The sequence below is a fragment of the Pithys albifrons genome, chromosome 8 (genome assembly GCF_047495875.1).
Source record: "Pithys albifrons albifrons isolate INPA30051 chromosome 8, PitAlb_v1, whole genome shotgun sequence".
In the NCBI taxonomy this organism is placed as follows: domain Eukaryota; kingdom Metazoa; phylum Chordata; class Aves; order Passeriformes; family Thamnophilidae; genus Pithys; species Pithys albifrons.
In genome coordinates, this window is record NC_092465.1 from 31884353 (window position 1) to 31906781 (window position 22429).

The 22429-nt window shown below is 36.6% G+C and overlaps 1 protein-coding gene across 2 annotated transcripts in view; it reads right to left on the reverse strand.

Annotated features, from left to right (window-relative positions):
* Positions 1 to 22429, reverse strand: part of GLS (glutaminase) — a 60277-nt gene that overhangs the window by 12632 nt on the left and 25216 nt on the right. The window contains exons 8-15 of one of the 2 annotated variants that reach the window (XM_071562589.1): positions 18742 to 18774; positions 18429 to 18487; positions 17233 to 17299; positions 16637 to 16687; positions 14051 to 14227; positions 12858 to 12989; positions 11416 to 11508; positions 7388 to 10578 (exon numbers count right to left, since the gene is read on the reverse strand). In XM_071562589.1, coding sequence (XP_071418690.1) covers positions 10432 to 10578; positions 11416 to 11508; positions 12858 to 12989; positions 14051 to 14227; positions 16637 to 16687; positions 17233 to 17299; positions 18429 to 18487; positions 18742 to 18774 — 759 coding nt within the window. In that variant the 3' untranslated portion in view covers positions 7388 to 10431. Of the gene's footprint in view, positions 1 to 7387; positions 10579 to 11415; positions 11509 to 12857; positions 12990 to 14050; positions 14228 to 16636; positions 16688 to 17232; positions 17300 to 18428; positions 18488 to 18741; positions 18775 to 22429 lie in introns of those variants that run through there. The other variant, XM_071562587.1, reaches the window with a different exon arrangement.

A 22429-nucleotide genomic window follows, 5' to 3' on the forward strand; every position in this document is an offset into this window, starting at 1 on the left:
ATACAGCTTGTGCTCTTGATAGAAAACTAACAAGACTCACAAAACATTTATTTATTCCTAGAGCAGCCATGTTCAAACAGAATACACACATATACCAAAAGCTGCTTCTCCCACGAGTGATGTCTAGACTGCAGCCACACAAATGGCTGCATTTTCATGTATCCACACCCAAAGCAACTGTACTGCTACAGCTGCAAAACCTTCTGGCAAGCCAGTTAGCTATTATCTTTTTTCAAAGCTGGACAAAATCCCAATAGGATTTTGAATGTCTTACTGCAATTCAACTATTAACATTTTCAAATCCAAATTTAATCATTAGAATAAAGTTAGTAATTTTCTCCTTCTGACTTCCTGTTTTTGAACTGGCTGGTACATACTGACAAAAATATTTTCAATGGTTCTAATACTGTCTGTTTACAATCCAGAAACTGAGCAAAGAGTTTTCGGTATGTTCAGTTCAGACACAGGAGCAGGAACATACAAACAAGTGTGTACCAGTAGCTCAGTCTTGGTACTTGTCACAGAAGCTGTGCATGCAACTGAATGCAAGAAATATTTAATTAAACCAAATATATACACCAAACATTTCTCTTGACACCAGGGAAAACAGACATCATAAGGCCCTTCCTTCAACCTAAGAAGAACTGTCAATCTGCTTTCCTGGAAAACCTACAGGCTAAGGCTGCAAAAGAAGAAGTGGAGCCTTCCTGGAGGGAAGGCTGAGTAGAGAGATGGTTTGTTCCCCTCTTCCCCTGATCACCTACTGGCTTGAAATGGATTTCTACCATTCATATTTCCCTATGATTCAAACCTGTTGGAGATTAGTTAAAATGTCTAAAATACAAGATTATGCCACCCAAAATGGCACATAATTAATTGATACCACATGTTACAGTAAAGGACTTTTTTTGCCCATCGCTACCTGAAGGCCTTTTTTGTCAGAATACTTAAATTATTCTAAGTATTTTAAAGCATTTAAAAATCGTACTTGCTACAAACAAGCACAATACTATAACTGTTTGTCCTCTTTTCCCTGCTCTGTTAATGAACTATTTTGCATAAAATTTTAAAAGCTTAAGGACACAGGAAGGAGTAACTGTGAACAAAAGGTACTTTTCCTCCAATCACATTTGGAGCCATGAAAGACTAAACCAGAATTCACCTCCTTCAAAACCAACCTCTTCCTCATAAGATGGCCCATCAAGCAGACATAAAATGAAAGAGTTTGTAACACTCGTATTCCTCAAAACATCTCCCTATATGTGGAAAAGGCTAATAAATCTTAAATACTAACAGGCAGAAGGTGCAAACTCTTAAGAGTACAAAAATATCCTTTGACTCATACAGAACACAGCAAGGGTCATACAGAGGGCTGAGCTCAGTTCTACAATTAATTCAGCCAATGCTTGCTCAGAGCTGATCACATTGAATTATTCTAATTTTTAAACACTAAATGAGATTAGCATCTTACAAATGAAGTTTAAAACAATATTTCAAATATAGTTTGTGAATCCGTAACAGTCTGCTTCATACTAAGTTTGCTTTTGCTCAAGTGCCTGAAAGCAACAACAGCACTGACAGAACTGCCCCTGACGACGGCAACAGTAGCAAAGACCTTGTTTCATGGCAACAAACACCGAGAATCTGCAATGCCTTATTATTTACAGTTCTGACTATTGATTAATTCTCAAGTAACAGTAAATTGGTGCTATTTAAATTACAGATAAGACTATTTAATTAAGATGAATTAAGAGTTAAGTAACTAAACAAAACGTTTACTAGAATAAGTGAAACATCTACTTACCTTGAGCAATTGAGATTCTTTCAGAAAGACCACGCCCCATCTATTCCACTCCTGAGGATGTGCAAACCCCTTGGGATGAGCAGAGGCTATTCTGGCCAGCCATGTCCCTGAACTCCCCCACTCCCACCCCTGCCTCCCCCGATAGAGGCAGAAGAAACAACCCCTCACCAATCCCAGCTCCGGAACTTGATCTGAAGAGGTGAAGAGTGAATCACACAAAGCAAAGTGTAGTTGAATCCTTTCATACAAGCCTCTCCTCTCAAGCATTCCAACAGAATTTTACTAGAAAATATTGCACAGTATCATAACAGGGTGCGTACATGGGGCAGTTTCTCTTTTCCAGTACCATCACCAGAAGCAGGACAGCCTGAAACATTGTGGAAAACTGCATTTTACTGCTTTTGTCTTTCCCCTTTCTAGCAGATAAAACCACCAATAATAAAGATGAAGTGATTCAAGGGGTACACAGGAAAAAATCCGCACAAGTCAGAGCTCAAGATTCGAGAGCCATTGATTCCATCAACATTAAGATTACAGGATCTCAGGAACAGACATTTCTGTAGTTGGAAGAAATTTCCAGAAAAAATGCCTGGTACAAAGCATTAAGAACAAGTACTAGGATGGACACAACAAATACTGATGTCAAAGATACCCTTGAACACTTCATCCCAAGTTTTTGAGCACAGAAGGCCTTACAAGTACCTAAAGCTGCAGCTTCTCCAGTGCTCAGATGCTGTTTCCCTCCCCGTGCACGTGTGCCTGGACTAACAGGCAAGCCTGGCAGGAGAGGAGCTGATCTGCAGTGCTACTCACTAACAATTACCGACAGATGCCTTATCCTTTGCTTGATACCCATGTAGGGTACATGTATACCCATCCTCATCCCTGTGTTTTGGGGATGATTATGTTGATTTCAGAAGGTGCAAGTACTTGGGAAGAGGAGAGAAAAGAGTACCAAAAACTGCCTTGATTAGAATACAATGAACATGGCCATCCATGCTTGGTTCCATCTGCTGTTTCCAACTTGTGCTGGCATCAATGAATTAACACACTTTTTTACTTTTGGAGGCAGCTGAATTAAGTGTATCACTGAAAAGACTCCCAAAATATTAAGTGAAGATTTAGTCATCTTTCACTAGACTTAGACCTAAAGCTGGATAATTCCCCATACAATTAAAAAAAAACCAAAACCAATAAACCTTTTATGGGCATGCACAAACCCATAAATTGAACCAGTAAGCAAAATTTTTGAATACCTAATAAAGAAAACCAAGTTAAAACAGCAATAGTGACTAATAGTGGATCAGGCAGTTCCAGAGAACCATAACCACACAAGAGAGAGCGACAGAACAATCCAACCTGGGTCCTGTCCTGATGACCAAAGGTGTTACAGCTGTGCTGTTGGCCTTGAACAGTATGACATAAAGGAATGGTAGGTAGACTAATTATTTCAACAAAAAGTTTATTAGATCAAATGAAAGGTTTAAAGCATAAAGACTTCCACCCTTCAAGTGAGAAGATGAAGACCAGGCAAAGTTTCAGTTCTGGGTGGCATGAATTTGCCATCAGTAGTTTGGATGGAAATACATTAAAGTTGCCATGATGTCCAAAGCATCAAAGTTATCAAGAAAAGCGACCCTCTCAAGAAGTTCAGTTTACTCTGCTGTCAAACTTTTTCAGCGTTCCTCATCAGCAATGAAATGTTTTATCAGTTCATTATGATGACCTGAAGTAGCAAAATGGTAAAATAAAAATTCTCGCAGTAAACTTCCACAGGAATCTCACATTACAGACTTTGGTAGTTCCTGCTCAACTGTTTCAAAAACTAACCCCCTGCTAACAGTTCTGCAACAAAGGAGCAGGGGGAATACATAAAGAAACCTTAACAAGGGGAATGAACGCTGAGCCATTGGTTCTGGATGCAGGAAAAAAACAAGAGCCTTTGAAGCAGTGGATACAGACATTACTAACACTGCAAGATTTGGGACCAAAGGACTGGGATCAACGACAGTCACATGAATAAAGTGGAATGCTGATGGGTGCTTTAGTGACCTAGCTGTGTTAAGCAGACAGGACAAAAGGATGTCTGCCTTTTCAAGGACCTATTGACAGGCCTGATATCCACTCAACAGAGCAGCGTGGAGCAATGCTCCCGCTTTCCAGGCTGTAGGTTACTTCACAATTTATGGATGACAATTTACCCTTAAATACAGGACTTAGTACTGTTCTCAGAAGATATTTAGGGCAACTGCACCAGCAATAGGCTGACTCCACCCTACAAGCTGAAAGCAGAATGGGATACACTTCCCAGAAATTTGCACTCTACACTTGTTGGGAAGGTTGTTTCTAAACTATTAGGATCAAGTTTCTATAAATCTTCTGATTTTTGGACTATGTATTCAGTTCTCTTTTTATTGGAAATATTTATAGGCTTAAGCAAATTTTCTGCCTCCATGCTTTTATCTCCAAACCTTGCAAACAGTCATATTATTCCCAACAGCCTTGGTATATGGAACAAAATGTATTCAGCTGTTTTAGCCTGTTTATCTATGTCCTCAAACATTATTTTTAATCCCGTTCTGCAATAGCATTACTGGTTTTTAAAAAACATGTTTAATCAGTTTATTCTCACATCAAGATTACATTTTAATTATTTGATGTGCAATAATTACAGGTTGGAGAACTTCAAAAGGCAAGCAAGTCCTTTAAAAAGAAGTGTGAAATGCATTTCCCATTCAGAAAGCGAAAGCTACACATATAAACAAAAGCAGGTCTGTCAGTCCAAAAAACCTGATGTTGAATGAGTAATTCCTGAACAAACAATAAAGTTGCCTGCCCCAAGGAAAAAGCTGGGCTAGTGAATGACATCAACGGGAAGCGAGCAACATTATCTCTTCCTATCACTCCACTTGTGTTCTCAGTTCATTGTTCTGATAAGCACTCTGATCACAAGGGATCCCAGCAGTAACATGCCATCCCTCAGCAAATAACATACTTCCATGTTGGCATTTAGCCTGTTAGACTTTTAACAGATAAATAAAGGGAATATGGTCTTTTCAAACCCTTAAACCACTTTATTTTCAATGATTTAATGAAAAAATATTTAGAATCCAGTAGGAAGATGCAGCAGGAAGTCAAAATGTTAGTTATTGCTGACCAAAAGCCATTTTTACCTACACCATTTCTAGGACTCCCTAAAGGCCAACAGATTACAGCATGATGATAAGCTCATCATGATCAGTGAAGAGACAGAAGTCACCATTATAAGCTGCAGAAAGGGAAAATTCCAACTGTAGGTTAGGAAAAAATCCTTCAGTCAAAGTGTTAAAGCACTAGGACAGGTCACTCAGCCAGATTACAGAAACCTCATCACTGGAGCTTTTCAAAACTTAGACTGACAAAAGCCCTTGAGCAACACGATCTGACAGGAGATCATTCTGCGAGCAGGAAGCTGGACTATAAGATCTCTAGAGATCCCTTCCAAGCTCTGCAACCTTGTGAGTTCCTTCTTAGGTTGCTTAGTTACTAGAATTCCCTGCAATTCATACAGATGGGTAATGATGATTGCACCCAGCTAAGTAAAACTGACCTGATTTGAGATACAGGATGAATATAAATTTCCAACCTGCAGAGTGCACGTGCATTTTGTAAAAACACGTGAAGGCACAGCTATGTGTGAGCTGGGTCAGAACTGGGTCAGAGCAGCAGCTGAAACAGGAAGAGGTACCTTACAGCAGATACGCTCCCCCGCACGCCTGCTCAGCACATGAAATACATCGAAGTACGGCTGGCTGGAACACTTCTCAGAGTAGAAAAGCATTCTAGAATTACTTCCTTTTCCCCTTGTCCTTCCTTCAACTTTGTTTCCTCATCAGCTTTAGTGCCCCCACCACACTCCTGTCAGTCTGAACTCTACTCTAGGCATTAAACTGCAGCCTCAGATGTAACCATTGCGAACTCCTGCTACACACAGAAGAAATGCACCTGCATTTCCAGACGTAGCTGAACTATGTGCAGAGCTGTGTCACTCTGCAGCGTGAAAAAAATTTTTAAGTGCTGAGTGTCCAAAGGATACCAAAAGTCTGCATAAAGCAGTATCAGACACTGATAATAAAATTAACTTCTACTTGCATGAAAACCAAAAGGAAACAGGGCATTTTTATTTTGCACACAATATCCTCTAGAAGGAGCAAATGGCAGATCGGAAACCACATTTGAATCAAGGTAGGTGGTTTAATAATTTAGACTATTTAAATTATTCAACATACTAGGAGACAAATTCCTGAAAGCAAATGGGGCTGTGCATGACCCAAGCATGTCATTACACACACCAGTTAGTCATGTGCTTTCGAGACTGGACAAGAACTGTGGAACAGACAAGACATCAGCATGATAAAAAAAAAAAATTAAGCTTTAGTTAGATCTCTTGCCATCCCTGCAACTACTACAAACACTTGCAATACTTATTCTCAAGGAGACTCTGCACTGAAGGCAAATTATGAGGTGTATTTAGTCATCCCAGTAAGAACTCTACTGAAACAAGTCTATCCTTCTTTCACTGCAGTTACTGCTTCTGACTCCCTTCAGAAAACTGCAGAAACAATTTTTAAATTAAAAAAGAAACACTAAACAGTAAAAGCCCACAAATAATTCATACATGAATTATGAAGCTCATAATTAAATGCTTTGTTCACAGCTAACTACTGTGCATCAATGACATGTATGTATCAAGACCAAGAGATAAAACAGCAATGAAAAACCAACATTCTCTGACCCCCCTCCAACCCACCCTCTTCTCCATTGCCTTTTTATTCATCTACCCACTCACTGGTCTCCTGACACAAATACACAATGAAAACCAAAATGTAAGAGCCAAGACAGTAAGTCATCTGTGGCTCTCTCTTTGTATCTACTACTCTACTACCCTTCATTATTCTCTAAAAGTAATAAAAATAAACTACTGATATGTGGTATTTTTATGTACAGTGAACATATAGGTAATTTTACAACCTTAAACAAATAACTTCAGTTTATAAACCAGCCTACAGAAAAGCTAAAATAAGAATTACGGCCATCCTCAGTATAGGCAGAACCCACTGTTGCTACCAAGATAATTTGGGGTTTGGAACACCTTCATTGCTACGTGTGATTATTATGCTGTATTTTTCCCCTCATAATGCTCAGGATCAGCAGTTACTACCCTGGCACTAGTACCATTAGCCACATATTTTCCAAGTGACTGAATCCGTATCTTCAAAACCAGACAAATCCACAGTGACATTATAATATCCTACTGCACCAGGACTTTTTTATTTAAAAAGTCACAGTGAGAAAGTTCTGCTACTTTGACTTTTGCTTCAACTTTCTAAGATAACACTTCAAAGAGAAAAATAATTAGATTATTGTACAAAATGTTTAAGAAATCTTAGGAAGGTTTTCAATGACTGTTTTAACTAAATCTACTTATTCCACCTACTTTTCCAGAATCCTTTTAAGAATGAAGTGCTCACTATCTCAACTTCAGTCTCAAAAATGTGTTTGAACAAATCTGTTCTCCATTGAGAGAGAAAAAATACAATAAAATTCAGCTTAAAATAAATTTATTAAACAATACAAAAATAAGCATGCTGGAAATCAAGATACATAAATAACATACAATGCAAATGAAAAATGGAAAATGAGACAGGTAACTTAACAACTGAGCCAAAAGGTACAACACAAATGCCAAAATAAAACTATAAAAAGCATTTACATTTCTAATGAAATGTTAATGATGCTGACAAAGAAAAACAAACAAAACAGCTAAAATGCTTGAATATCAAGAACTGCTATTACTGTAGCACAGGTGAACACTAAAACCGTTGCAGACTTCACACATGGAATGACCAACCTCTGTCCCTCGTCCTTTGGGACCCGCTCAGCACACGCAGGGCAGGAGGGGCTGGGTTGCCAGGGCAGACCCAACTCTGGCCCCGGGGTGCCCTGCCATGAACAAGAGCCACCTGCAGTCATGGCAGAGCAGGACAAGAAACTACAAGTGTGGGCAAGTTACAAAATAATTGGTTCAAGCGAGTCTCCTCCTGACCCTTCCTACCTAGAGGCTGCCTTCAATTCTGAGACAGGCTTCAAAAGCATATATTACAGAACTGTAATATATAAATATATATATATAAAGATTGTTTAAGCTGTACCCTAAATATTCTTATTATGCATATTATAGATCTAGCAGTTTCTTTATCTTTGTATTTCATATGCAGGACTTGATTCTACCACAAGTTTTTTATGCAACTGACAAACATAAATAGGGTAAAACTTTTTATTTTCAAGTTGAAACACAGATGGAAAAATCTTCCATCTTCAACCACATTTTTAGAAGTGGCTTCAAATAGTACTAAAAATAAAGATGGGTAGAATCAGACTGAGCAAATCCTGCATCATGCATTTTACATTTTTAATTGAATCAGTACTTTAACCAGCAACATGTCATCACTGTAAATACTTCTCATTAGCAGCACAGACACATTAAATTCCCTCTTGCAACTGAGGGTATTTCAGTTAAAGACATGTAGTTCTGCAGGATGTGAATACTTGTTATGTCTCTGTACCTACTAATTTATTGTAAAATCCTCAAACGGGTGAGACATTTTTGTCATTCAAGACTTGGCCTTCACTTACTTTATTTTCAGAATAAGCACTGACAAACAACCTTATCATCAGTGATAAGTTTATAAAACAGTTATTTCTCAGCAATTTATAACTGACATTTAGTACTGACATCTGCACCACAGATCTACCTCTTCATCCCAGCAGGGTTTCAATTTCATTGAAAATTGTTGCTTAAACATTTTCATTCTAGGCTTCAAAGACAGGAAGCCCAGACTTTTACAATACTCTGCTAAATGAAGATTATTCAGGGTTTAGTCAGTCTTTTTTCAAATGTTTATGCAAAAATAACTACCTAAACACAGTAATTAAGAAAAGTTTGCTTTCTCAGAGAACATCAGCTTTGCCTTATGCATCTTCCTGAACTCATAAACATCCAGATGGAAAAAAAAAGGGGGCACGAAAAATCCAACTCTCCTTTTAGCAAAACACACACCTTTTAGATAAACTAAAAAGGGAGTGGGACTGGGGAAGGTGAAAAGAGGTGAAGGTGTTACTAAGGAATTGTCTGGCAGTGTCTCTTAAAATCCTCAACCAGCTAATACCATTTATCACTGCTTGGACAAGTTTTCCACAGTTCTATAAACCAGGACTCTCCATGGTGTGTACTGGAGTTGAGGATGTATCAGATTATCTGCAAACTTAAAAAAGGGATACAGAGAATAATTTTCTAAGATTTTTAGCATTATTAAGAATTTAATACCTACAAGTGTCAAGAATTTTAACAAATCTTTGACGTCTGTCCAGTCCTACCTATTGGGCCTATCTGAAGCTCAAATATATCATTTCAAGCTACACCCTATTCAAGATACTCAAATTATCAAATTATGCATCTTAACAGATGATGTAACCTGCAGAAAAATGAAAGTCCTGTTTCTTAGCAAACTGACAGAACTGCAAACTCAAAATAATTTTTAAAAAAATCAATTAATTGTAAGTTCTTAAGAATTTGCTCATGTTCAAGTAAATGAAAGCTCTGAACTTCATGTATGAACATGCACACACATTAATGGTTGAAAAGTAAGTTAATTGTAAACAGTTTTAGTAAGATCTACCTATCTGCTTTACTCTGAACATATTTCCTGCTCACTGCTCAGCTGGTTAGCACTCTAAACCCCAGATTGCTTACATTCCTCTCCAGGGTGGAGCACAGCACTATTAGTAAGGAAGACTTGAGTCATAACTACCAGCTGGCAGCACCAGCAGCCAGAGAACAGTTAGGTCAGGAATCTTTCTGCTGCATTAGTTAACTTGCAAACAAGACAGGTTTCTTCCTCCTCCTCCCCACTTCTCCCATTCCTTGGGACCCATTTTTGCTCTTTTTATTTAAATATTAGTATTAATAATTATTAATGATCTGAATAAAAGCAAAAAAAAATAATCTTCACTAGCATGGCATATGCAAAGGGTCCATTTCTATTCAAAGCAATTTGAAAGCTCATACTTAAAAAGAAGGGATATGATAGTAACATGACTCAGAACCTATCTCCACTTACTATACAACTACTTAGAGGTTCAGGAAATTGCTGTATTTTGCTGACACTATTTTATATTTTATTTAATGTTCTCCTATCTTTACATGCTGACCCTGCTCAGAAGACACATAACTTCTTGCTTAGCTCTAAAGTTCATTTACTTAAAATTCTGAGATATAAACAAAAATAAACAGATATACACAGAAATGGTATATCTTTGAACACAGTAGGAGTTACTTTTTTTTCCCCTAACGAAATGTGTTCTAAGTAACTACAAAAGTCAGTTAACAGCTTTGGGTTTGTTGTTTGCACGTGCTTTTTTCCCAACCCTCTTCAACCTTGACAGTCTTTTTGGTATAGCATACAGAATTTACACAAAATGTATATATAAATGAAACACCAGGCAAACAATAATCAAACCAAAGTTAAATCTAGAGATGCTTGAGGGTTTGTAAAATGAAGAATTGAATGAAACTAGAACCCATTCGTTTAGTTCTGCTCTCCCCGACCTTCCATTCTATACACTACGGTTCTGGAGATGTCCTCGTTTGATTCAGGTGACACTTTTTTCCATACTGTTTCTTTTAAAGCAAGTTCTTGCTGGAGATTCTCATAGTCCATTGGTCCAAAGGAATGCTAGTTGTTCAAGCAACATACATTATTTATTAGTGTATTTGAAGGAAAAAAAAATCCATTCTTGCAGTCAATGCTAACAGACTCAAGTTTTTCAGCTCTTCACATAAACTGTTATTTTCTCTTTTCCAATTACAAAAAAATCAAATTCAAAACTGGGAATTTTTTAGATGCAGACATGCAAATAGAAGCGCTTTAAAAACCATTCTACTGCATTTTTCTCCTACTGAAATCTTCATGGCCTTAGTCAAAACATTAATGGTAACAAAAACAAAGAAGTTTTCTCCTTATCTCAATTACCTTCACAATTTTTTCTTTTGTACATGTAGCTGGAGTGGATTCAGTTCATTCCCAGACACTGCTTTAGCTGCTTTCTAAGTAACAGGAGCTTGTCTACAGGACTGTTCACCCCTGAATTCACTGCCTGTGCAACTCTCAGCAAGTCAGGCAGTCAGAGACATCCCCATAAACATACAGCTCAACACAGATCTCGTGTGTTGCAGCGCAGAAAAGAAAGGTTGAGGCCACCAGCTGGTCAAGTCTTTATTAAAAGCAACCAGTACAGTAAAACTCTTAGATCAGACACCATCTACTTAACCTAGCAGGGAAGATGAACTGCATGAAATGGAGTTACAAATCTAGTATGAAATTCTACTATATAAAATCCTGTGACAGTGTGGTCCACCCAGGTAAGTGTCCACTAATGATGTAAACTAATTAGATTATCTGAAAGCTTTGATGCAATACATGTCATTGAGCAGTTTTGTATTTAGAGAAGAACTTCCTGTATTTCTCCTGATGTCCACTAGCAATATTCACCAAACACAGACAGTAACTTACCCGCTGATCACCACCTTCTCTGCGAGGATCAAGCTTTTTTGCAAAGTGTCTCAAATTATCGTAGTTATGGAAATTGCACAAAGAAACCAGATCCTGCAAATATTTAGAGAACATACATTATTATCTGCATATGATAGACAAATCAGATAACAGTAATACTGCCACTTATGTTTCCCATGATATCTTAGCTACTTAAACCAGTAATAAGAGAAGTTTATTTAACACGTCAGTATCAATGTCCACAAGGCCCTCTGAGCACAGTTACACAAGAGAGTTCCACTTACACCTTAAAAATCCTTCTTAAACAAGTAACAAGTTGAAAAATATCTACTTTAATAACTTCCTACTCCAGCTGTACAAAACACTTCAGGAACAGAAAGAATAGTCTGGACTAGTTCAATACATCAAACTTCAACAAAAAGGATGAAAGAAAATGTGTGACATAATGGATTACAATTCAGTTTGAATTACAACATGTAGGGTTGTAATTACAAAACTTGGCTATGCTGTTCTGATTTTAAAAGTGAGTGTTACATTCCTGTTACTTGTACTCTATGATCATGTATCAGTTTTTGGGTCTCATTACCATACAGAATCAATGCAGTAAATCCTTCACCTACCTGTTGTTCTACAATTTTAAAGTTAATTAGTATGAATGTTAAATAAATACAAGTATGAAAAGTTTTAACTGTCGCTCAACCTCCAATTTATAATTACGTCATTGGTATTACAAGGTAGTTTTAGGCAGAAAAGAAAAAAGAAAACATTTTCACATTCTCCTCTCCCACAAAACATCTTTATAAATCATTACAAAGCACTCTACAAAATCTCTCCTGCTTCTAATGCTGTTATCAACAGACTGTCCACAGCCTTTTCACTGGCAAGAGATGAAGCCAGGAAGAGCTTGCCCAAACAGCTGAGACTGATCCATAAAGACATCTTTTATGTCAGATGGTTTACAAAAATCAGTTTAAAAATACATCAAATGGCAGTTTTCATTACAATCTTTTTCTTTTATTGCAGTGAAATAAGAGTTGCATTTCCAGTTTTTTGAAAATTGTTCACTTTATGATAGGAGAGGGAAAAAAGTGTATAAATAGAGCTCTACAGCTTCTAATGCAGTATACAAGAGACCAGCACTTCCTTACTTCATGGTGTTCCTTTTTAAAGCTTTTCCACAACAGAATTCTGCAGTATTTTTGGCATATTTTCTTAATGCTCACTGAATTCAAGTACTATTCATTACTAAAATGCAAATGTCTATTCTTGTACTTTCACCCTTGAATTAGATGAAATTTGCTATATAGGGAAGAATTACAAATCACAATTTAATTCACTTAAATCTCAGCTATGCCAGCTGAAGCTCAGCAAATATCAGCTGCAAAAGGGGGAGGCAAAAGAAAATAACAATTTTTAAAAAAATCTAAAGCAATGCAGCTTACATGACAAAAGTGAATGCCTTTAACACTGTTGCCCATCTTGTCCAAAGGAGGTGACCAGCACATCAAACCCATGACATTCGGAACAACCAGAAGGATCCCACCAGCAACTCCAGATTTTGCAGGAAGACCAACCTACAGAATAGGTAGAGAATTACTGGCCTCTGCCAACATTCTGCACTATTATAACACAATGCATCAGCATTTTACTGAAGATTATTATGAGGTATTTGTAAGACACAGATCTGGAAAGCACTTTAAGCTGGGAAAGCATTATTACTTATCTCTTTTTAGATAGACAATAACCTGAAGGACAGCTTGTGGCAATCCAAGGTACACAATCATAAAACTATTTGCTCTCAGCAATACAGTGAGTCAGGAACACCATGGAAAAAGATAATTTAATTCTATTATAAAAAAGCAATTATGACTAAGCAGTGGTGCACAAGTGTATCTCTCATGAGCAGCTTGCAACAATGTAGCAACACAAAGCCGTGTAAATTTTTTAAAATCTTGACTGGAAAAGGTCAAAAACAAAACCACAGGAAAACTGAGGAGTCTGTCTATGAAATCACACAATAACCTACTTATTTACAATCTGGACAAAGGCATTAGCTCTTTCCAGTAAGAATCAATGTCCTCATAGCTGTCTAAGCAGTAACTTTTAGGTCACACAAAGCATCATAATCAATTTTACATGTATGCAGTAAGGAAAAACTAGAAATGCTCAAAACAAAAAGCTGAGAGCACAAGTAAGATGCAGTCCATCCTGAAATACTTACATGTAAGGAACACATTGCTGGAAAATAGACCCAGGACACACGTGGGCAGTTTATGAGCCTGAGTTAGTGAAGAAGAAGACAACTGCCTGCAAAGACTTTCTGCCACCTTTTACTCCCATGTAGCAGGATTTATGTTTTCAGCCACACCTGCATCCTGACCCATTTCTCTCATGAACAGCCTTTCCAAGTGAAGGATTCCCAAATGGAAGTGGCAGAGTGCTATAAGGTATGTGACAGTAGTAGTGCCATGAATCCTCCGTGAGATTTTCCCTTATGGTGTGCTCATTTTCCAAACAATTCATGCAACACCCTCTCCTCTCCCTCAGAAACAAGGAATCAACCCATAAACACGGAAAACAGTAGCACAGGTTAATCTTCCTGGTCAGCTATAATTAGTATCTGAAAACTACTTACATGGAAGGCAAACTGCCCTGAAAAGTCATACATGCCACAGGAATGCATTAAACTCAAGGTATTCCGGACTGCTTCAGGACTCAGTACTCTTTCACCAGTGATTGGGCAAAAGCCACCATTAGCCAGAGTTGCTGCCATCACACTTGCTGATTCACATGTTACTTCTATTGAGCAAAGCTTATGAAAAAGAAATAAAGATTATAAGCACTGATACTTCCAGCACAGTAAGGCCAACTACTGCAGGATCAACAATATGACTCTACAGAAATAACATCTCAAAATCACCTGCAGCATAACATTTGTTACAGATGACACTAACAGCATCAATTACTACAGTCTGAATCTTTCTACTACAAAGATCCCAGCGACAGTGTTTGTAAGCCCTCTTAAAAAGTTTGGGACAGTATTTTTTATGGGTTAGTGACTCTGCTGGATTCCTCCCCCCACCCCCCTTATGTTCCTTTGAGAGGAAGAGGTCTGTAAAACAATCTCAGTATTTTGCATCTGCTTAAATGGCAAAGCCACAGAATGACTGTTTTTTCAATTTGAGCTTATTTTGTGTGGGATTTTTTTCAAAAGCCTTAGAAGATCCCACACATTACCAGAAGTACATTTTAAAGCTGCAAATTCTAGCACATGCAAGTCTTAATGCCAGCACTTCCTGCTGATGCAGCCTTATTTCACCTTTCTCATATATAGTTTTTTATATGCTAATGATACAACCACACGATAGTTTTTCCCAGGATCCCTGCTTCAGTACAGACTATACATACTTTGGTGACACATCAGGAAATGTGATATGATGCCATCACCTGATGCTGCCTCATTTCTGCAGAAACCAAAAGATAAGTTGGTTTCAACCTGAAGCTGAAATGCTGCTCTAAAAAGTAAACAAACTACTGCTTGTATTCTTGCTTTTGCCAAACAGTCATTACATGATACTTCATGAAGTTACCTAAGCCACGTTTGCATGAGTAGTTACTACCTGGAATTCTTATTTTCCGGGTGCCAAACTCAATACATCCTAGTCCAATCAACTGGAGTTGCAAATCAAGAGATTGTCAGAGACGCATCTAAAATGGCAACTGTGTTTTAAACATATGAAGTATTACATAATATCACCTACTTTGAAAAAAAATTCTTTCTAGGTTCTCAGTTTAAGCACCTGCATTTTGTACCTTGTTTCTCTAAACTGAGAATAATCCATCCTCACTATACAGAGATAATACACAAATTAAGTTTATTCCTGGTCAGAAAGTTCCCAGTTACACAGGGAGGAAGGAACATTACAGAAAACCCAAAGAAAGAAATAACTAGACTTAAACAGAATCTGAGTGTTGGAAAGTAAGTGTTGTACCATAACAAGAAAACAGAAATGCCACTAGTGTATGATCCACCCTTTTTCTGACTTTTCAAGGAAGACAGAAACAATGACACACAGTCATTAAATTAGAGATCAGAATGCACAAAAATGAGGCCAAATTAAAGCACATCAGAAAAGTTGGCTTTAGCATTTCTTAACTTATGAATAGCTTTGTCTCAAAGTGTATCAGGACTTCAGGCAGTGGGATATGAAGCATTTAAAAAGCATTTTCAGCAGTAAATTCAAATAAGTATCAGTTCAAATATCAAATTCAAATATGGGTTTTGTTCTGTCACAATTGTTCAGAGTAGACTATTAGCTTGTACCTAATTTCTAACTCAACATGAGGTCAACTATGGCTAATCACACATATCTTCTTTCATAAACAGTCACCCGATCTAAAGATAAAAGCAGGTGCATCTCAGTAGAAAAAACTCAGATAAAATTTGCATTTTTAAAATAATGGTTTATAATTTGCATAATTAAGAGCAAGTGTCTGAGTCAAAAACAGATTCATTTCCAGAACAGAACTCCGTTTTTTTTTCCCAAACTCTCCCAAATGAACTGAATCATTTAGATAAACTGAACTGCCCCTTGAGAACTCTATACAGCAGAGCTGACTGAGCTGTGAACGTTTGAACATTAGGAAACCCTTATGGAGGAAATATCTCACACTTGTCGAGTTCTCATTTTGTGACAGTTGCAAATCACTTGGTGAAAGTCAAAAAGAAAAAAAATGGGTGAGGGGAGAATATATATGACTGGAATCTTCTACTCATAAAGACTGAATAAACAAAAATGAGGAGATATTCCTATTACTTAACTTGCAATGCTACCCTTGAGCTTACAAAAGAGCATGCATTCTTCAGTTATGTGGAGTTTCAGGTACTTCACAGTACAAATAAGAAGCAACAACCCAAAGAAGCAGAAATGCTTTGTCAAAGTCACTGAAGTAATACAAGAGCTTTTAAGCTTCTACCTACTAGTCTTTTAAAGATTGTTGGTAGTTTCCATTAGCAATAAAATCACTTAAGTACATTCCCTAAACAAAAGTAAATCTGGATACATCAAACGTACACCATTCATTATTTCCAGAGTTGGACAGAAGCTGACAGGTTTAACTCTAAGTCATTAAAACTTTCATATCTAGGAACAAATCGGCTTCCACTGCTAATAATTGCAATTCTAAGTCTATAGTGAATATCAATTTTAAAGTCAGTTACCTGAAAATAGAAGTCTAGAATAGCAACCATATCGGTGCCTTCAGGAAAGCACTGAGGAAGAAAAACAGAGTCTTTATGTAAAATTATTACCCTTTTTACAATATTGCTTTTAGAAAGACATAAATTAAGCTATATTTTTGTCAGCATACTAAGCATTAGGCATACTTTAAATAAATATTTAAATGTAACAAGTAAAAATATTTAATCAAATCAGCTTTAAAAATGACAGTGCAGTGCAATCAACAAGCTAGGTATTAAAATATTTTTCAGTACAGCTTTCAAGATCTTTAAGTCAGTAATCTGAAAAATACAACTAGGAGTTTTATAAAGTCACCTGGACAGCACAGATTATGCATTTTACAACAAATAAAACAAATTATTGTGGCTATCATACAAAAAAAAGTTTAGAGGTGTTCCACTAGAATCGCATAAGAATCTCACTTTTTAAATTACAGCATTTTGAGTAACAGTGAGAAAACATATATAGTATTAGTTTGTGCCATACTGTACATCAAATAAATTAAAAATCTTCACAGACTGTGGAGAAACTTGACCACACAGTCTTCAAAATATATTTAACAGAAAAAGAGATTAACCTTTTTTTCTTTCAAGTAATAGCCGATTGCAAAGTTTCTATCTCCACTCTCTCTTTCAGACTGGAACCTAAAAGAAAAAAACCAAAACAAAAAACCACAAGGTAACATGTCAAACTTTAAAAAAACATGCTGAACTCGAGATGCACAATGTAATTCAGTAAAACTCCATGTAAAGGATACATCACTTCTGAACACAAATATTCTATTAATGTTGCCGTGAAGGCTCATCCCAGCTCACCCAGCTGGAGTGAATTAGCTCTGACATCCAAATACACACAGGACTGGTTACCTACACACACATAATCTGACTAGGAGATAAGGCAAAAAAGGGCAGGATCCTCCTCTTGGAGGCCTCTCTAGACAGCCCATAGTGGAATGAAACATCCCACAGTGAGATGCAGTGAAAGGGCCATTCCCTGACAACACTGACCAAACCAGAGGAATCTGAGGAACAAGAGGCAGGTCAGACAATGAGCAGACTGAGGGCTGCACTTTTTATCATGGTGATTGAGGTAAGGATGAAACCTAAAGGAGGAATACATACAGTACAAGGGTAAGTAATTCTCTCCTGCCTGGTTCCTTCCATGGTCCACACCTTTTACAGTAACAAAGCTCAGCAAAAACACCAGTTATGTCATTCTGTCCCTCTGCACACACATTCCAGCTGGCAACCTGGAACCAACTCTGCTGTATGGAATCTGTAATTTTCCCTGTGTTGCCTTAAAAAGCTTTCAGTGTTTCTTGAATGCTATACCCCAATTTGATGACAGGAACTGTTTGTTTGAGAAAAGAATTTAAATATGCAAAATAAAAAATCAGAACGAGGCCAGTTGTATGAACTATGCTTTCTAGAACATTTGATACGCAGCCATCAACATGCAGAGTTTAATTTTTAATACAATGCCAGGAAGAGAAGTTGCACTTACAGCTCTCACTGCCATAGCACCAACAGAGCACTAAGACAGAATAATGACATTTCAAAGAGGTAACCAACACTTTTAGGTGAAATTCAGCCACACTGATGTCAGAGACATGCACAACTTTAGTTGTAAATTTGAAGCCAAAGAGACCCTCTAATATTGGTGACAAAATGCTGGTTTCAATGTAATTAACTGGACTTCACCATAAGCTCAATATACTAATTTTAAGTTGAAAGACTTCCCCTGAACTTCATTAAGTAAATAAAAAATACTTACGTAGCATTACTGAAGCCAACATACTCATTACCAGCCATTTTATTCATGAACTGCATCACCTGTTAGAGACAACAGGGGGAAAACATGCAAACATTTTCACACATGAAAAAGTTATGAACTTTCAACCCAGCCTTACCCTAAAATCTTGTAACACAATTTTACAAATGCAATCCAAACCACAGCGTTTAAACAACCAAGTACAGCTGCAAAGACATAACATATAATATTAACATTTCACTTGCAATTCCTTCACCATCTTGAAACTTTTACCACAGAATTTAATTAGAAAAGGAATGTTGTAACATTAACTTACGTAGTCAAATTTTTCTGCATTATTTGCTCCTTGCTGCAAGAAAAGAAAAAATAATTTACAAAAACTGTTAACATATAAAGGAAGTTAGTTCACTTAACAGTATTAGGATTTTAATGCATATAACTAAGGTATGAGGCTATTTGAGAATAAGGTACTACAATGATTTCATATGTTAATGAAAAAATTAAAGTGTTAGATAAGTAAATCTTTAATTATCATTTAAATAATCCTATAAGAATCTTATCAAACACCTGTATGTTGGAAATTAACTTAAACTGAAAAATGTATGCTTTATTTTAAGTGCTCTCTATTCAACTTTATATGCTTAGCATAAGCAAATGCAGTAGCTAAAGCAAAAAACACAAAAGTAACTACAATCAAGCTAATTATAGTAAAAACACTAACTTTTTACAGGTTAGTAATCCAAAGGTATTATACTACCAGCAGAGCTGAGCAGAGGGAGGTTCAGGCTACTGAACTTAAAACCTTTCCATGGCTAGTGCCCATGCTAAGAATTTAGATTGAAGACTTCAAATTTCCTTACTAAGAAAATAAATGCATGTAATAAAAAATCTGAATTATGTCTTATCTATTAAAAATTGTTAAACAGAAAAACAGAATTTCACAACATAGGGCACATCATTGTGCTAACAATGTACAGGAAAATCTAAATCCAACTTACTAAGGATGATAGTGCAACTTAATTCTTATGGTTGGTTTGGTTTTTCAGGGAGGGTAAGGGGTGTTACTACCTTGGGGCTTTTTTTCTGCTTCCCCCCTCCCACCATTTAAGAACATTCTCCAATTTAGCAGCTGCCAGTTAACGATGTATTAATTCTTTAGAGGGCTCTGATGGGTGACCTTTCACAAATTCCTATAGAAAGAGATTGAAAGAGGAGTGGGAGGTAAAAAAGTAGTGCATGGTCTACTGGGAGAACTCCATAATTTCTTTAAGTAGCCAAGTAGAATTTTTTGAGGAAGTTTAAGTAATAGTGGCATCACATACACAAGTGGAGACAATATATCTGGAGAAGATGTTTTAATACATAATTTTAATATTAAAGATACTCTACTTAGCATAATGAAACTAACAAATCTCAAACAATTCAAGACACTTCTTGCACTGTGTTTGGTGTGGGGATGGGGAAGGAAGTGGAGAAATGGGAGCTTTGAATCAACCAGTGTTTTACTTAATGAAATGCACAAAGCCAGTCTCATTTCCCACTCTGTATGTGGATTAGGGTGCTGCAGATAATCTTTGAAGCCCAAGCATCAGCTCATCTGCCAAAGGATGTGCAGCCATACACGTACAATCACTAGTGAAAGGAACACCACACTGTTTTGTCAAAATTATGTGCCAGTGGTTACCTTATGCCTAAAGGCTAATAACTTTATTCTTATAAACTCTAGCTAATTTGCAGTAAGATAAAAAAATCACGATACATTTCATCAAAATGTTCCCGTATAATATACCAGAACACAAGTCTTAAAAATTTAACTCCAAATCTGTTCAATGAAAAATAATTAAAAGAAGAAATTACCAACTTCATTGAACTGTTGCAGTTGTCAAAATATTCCATAGATCCTAATGCTGTAAAATATGTAACAACATTTAAACCACAAAAACCTTTTCAACCTTTCAAATGCACAATGAACATCTTTTTCTGGGAAAGTGGGTCAGCATTAGTTATGGGATGCTGCATTGATAATTGTATGGTTAGACATGTATAATAAATTGAAACAAGTTCTTTTGCTATAAAAAAAAGACAGAGGGAGAAAGGGATCATGCTTTCTGCAAAAATATAAATACACAATACTTCACTTTCTTGTTTTGCCCAGATGAAAAAAAATCCCTTCAACAAAAGCCTGGCTTTACCAGCAGCACATAAAATTAGTGGGCAAAAAGATTCAATGTAAACTTCTTCCACATTAACCTTTTATAAAAAAGGTTCTTTTTTAAAATTTACAACTGAAGTCGTATTTTGGAAGAAAATCTGTATATTAACTCAAATGATGCATTCCTAGTCCTTGATGTTTCACGCACTTGTATAGGTACCTTATATCAGACACAACAGCATTGTTACTGAAATCAGACTGATCACACACCGAGGTTGCCAAAGTAACCACATGATCACCACCTGTACAGATTTAGTACAACATGGAACTGAAATAGAAAACTCTGCTGCCACACACATGATGACTAAAACCGCAACCCTCCCTCAGCAGCTGACAGAGAGCTGCTGCTCCTCCTAAAAATCTAAAGAGACACAGTGGCAACACACATTCTGTGATTAAAATTCAATTGCAAATATAAAATCATGACATTCAGAACACTGAGCAACTTTTCCAGAATAATTTAAACAAATATGAGAGACAAGAAAACTTCCGTTCTTCCACAAGAGCTTCTTATTTTTAGCTTGACTACATAAACTTATGAGGTTGGGGGGACTGTGACAGTATTTCTTAAAAAGCATTTTTAAAGTTGAGATGCAATTCACCTGTCCAGAACATCAATGAAAACATTCCATGCACTAACTCCACAAACACTCAGTACATTTGCTGGGACGTATGTTCATATACACACTTACTTACACATGCTCGTGTGTATATACATATGAAAACACTGCTGAATGAATACAAAATTAAATTTAGAATGTTAAGATTGAATCAGCTTGATAAGCAGAAAATTAAACCTTGCAGAGGACACCTCAATACAATTGTGTGAACACTTAAAACACCAATGGACACTATGGCTGTCAATCATAAATTTGAATTTTTTGACTGTGTTAGATTTTAGTGATCTTCCCCTTTTTTTTTCAAACAAGCTACTTGTATGGTATTAGTTGTATTTCTACCAGAAAAATATAAACAGTTGCACAGGCTGCCTGCCTAGATAGCAAAGAGACTCACAGATACTTATCAGAGCTTGCAACAACAACATTAGGCAGTATTTATTAGAAAAGTAGTTAATATGAGCCACTTTTCATTGATCACTATTCAGTGTTTACATGATTAGACCACATAAGCTCTTACCATGTGTCTCTTTTTACAGTAATTTATTTAAAATCTAAGCAAAGCTAATGCAAAAATTAATTTCTGGAGTCTTTAAAGCCAAATTTATAATCTAACTCTAAACTGTGATGAAAACATCTACAAACAGAAAATCATACTACGTCAGAGCGCAAAACCTTTTTTACATTTGTGCATTTTAAATTCAATTATTAATGCCTTTATTTTAGCTTTCTGTACTTAATACACTTTTTATTTTTTTAATCTGGTCCTGTTCTGTGAGAACTGGTGCCTTGACTGTTTAGTGTACCATTTTCAGCACTAAAACACTTGAGAGTGCACTGTCACAGACAGTATTTGATCCCCTAAGGCCAATCCTACCACTATTTCCAATACATACACAAATTATTTTTGTGTCCTTCACTGACAGTCATATATGACCACTGAATACATGTAATTTCACAGAATCTCTACCACATATTCTATGTCTAATAACAACCAATCATCATCATCCAATACACTTGACTTATAATAAAAAGCAAGTGCAGAACAACATGGATGTATGTTTTATCCAAAATAGATTACAAGAAGATTAATAACCTAGGAAAAGAGGACACATGAGCAAAATATCTGGCAGAGAAGATCACAACACCAACACATGTCTTAAAACAGTACGTAC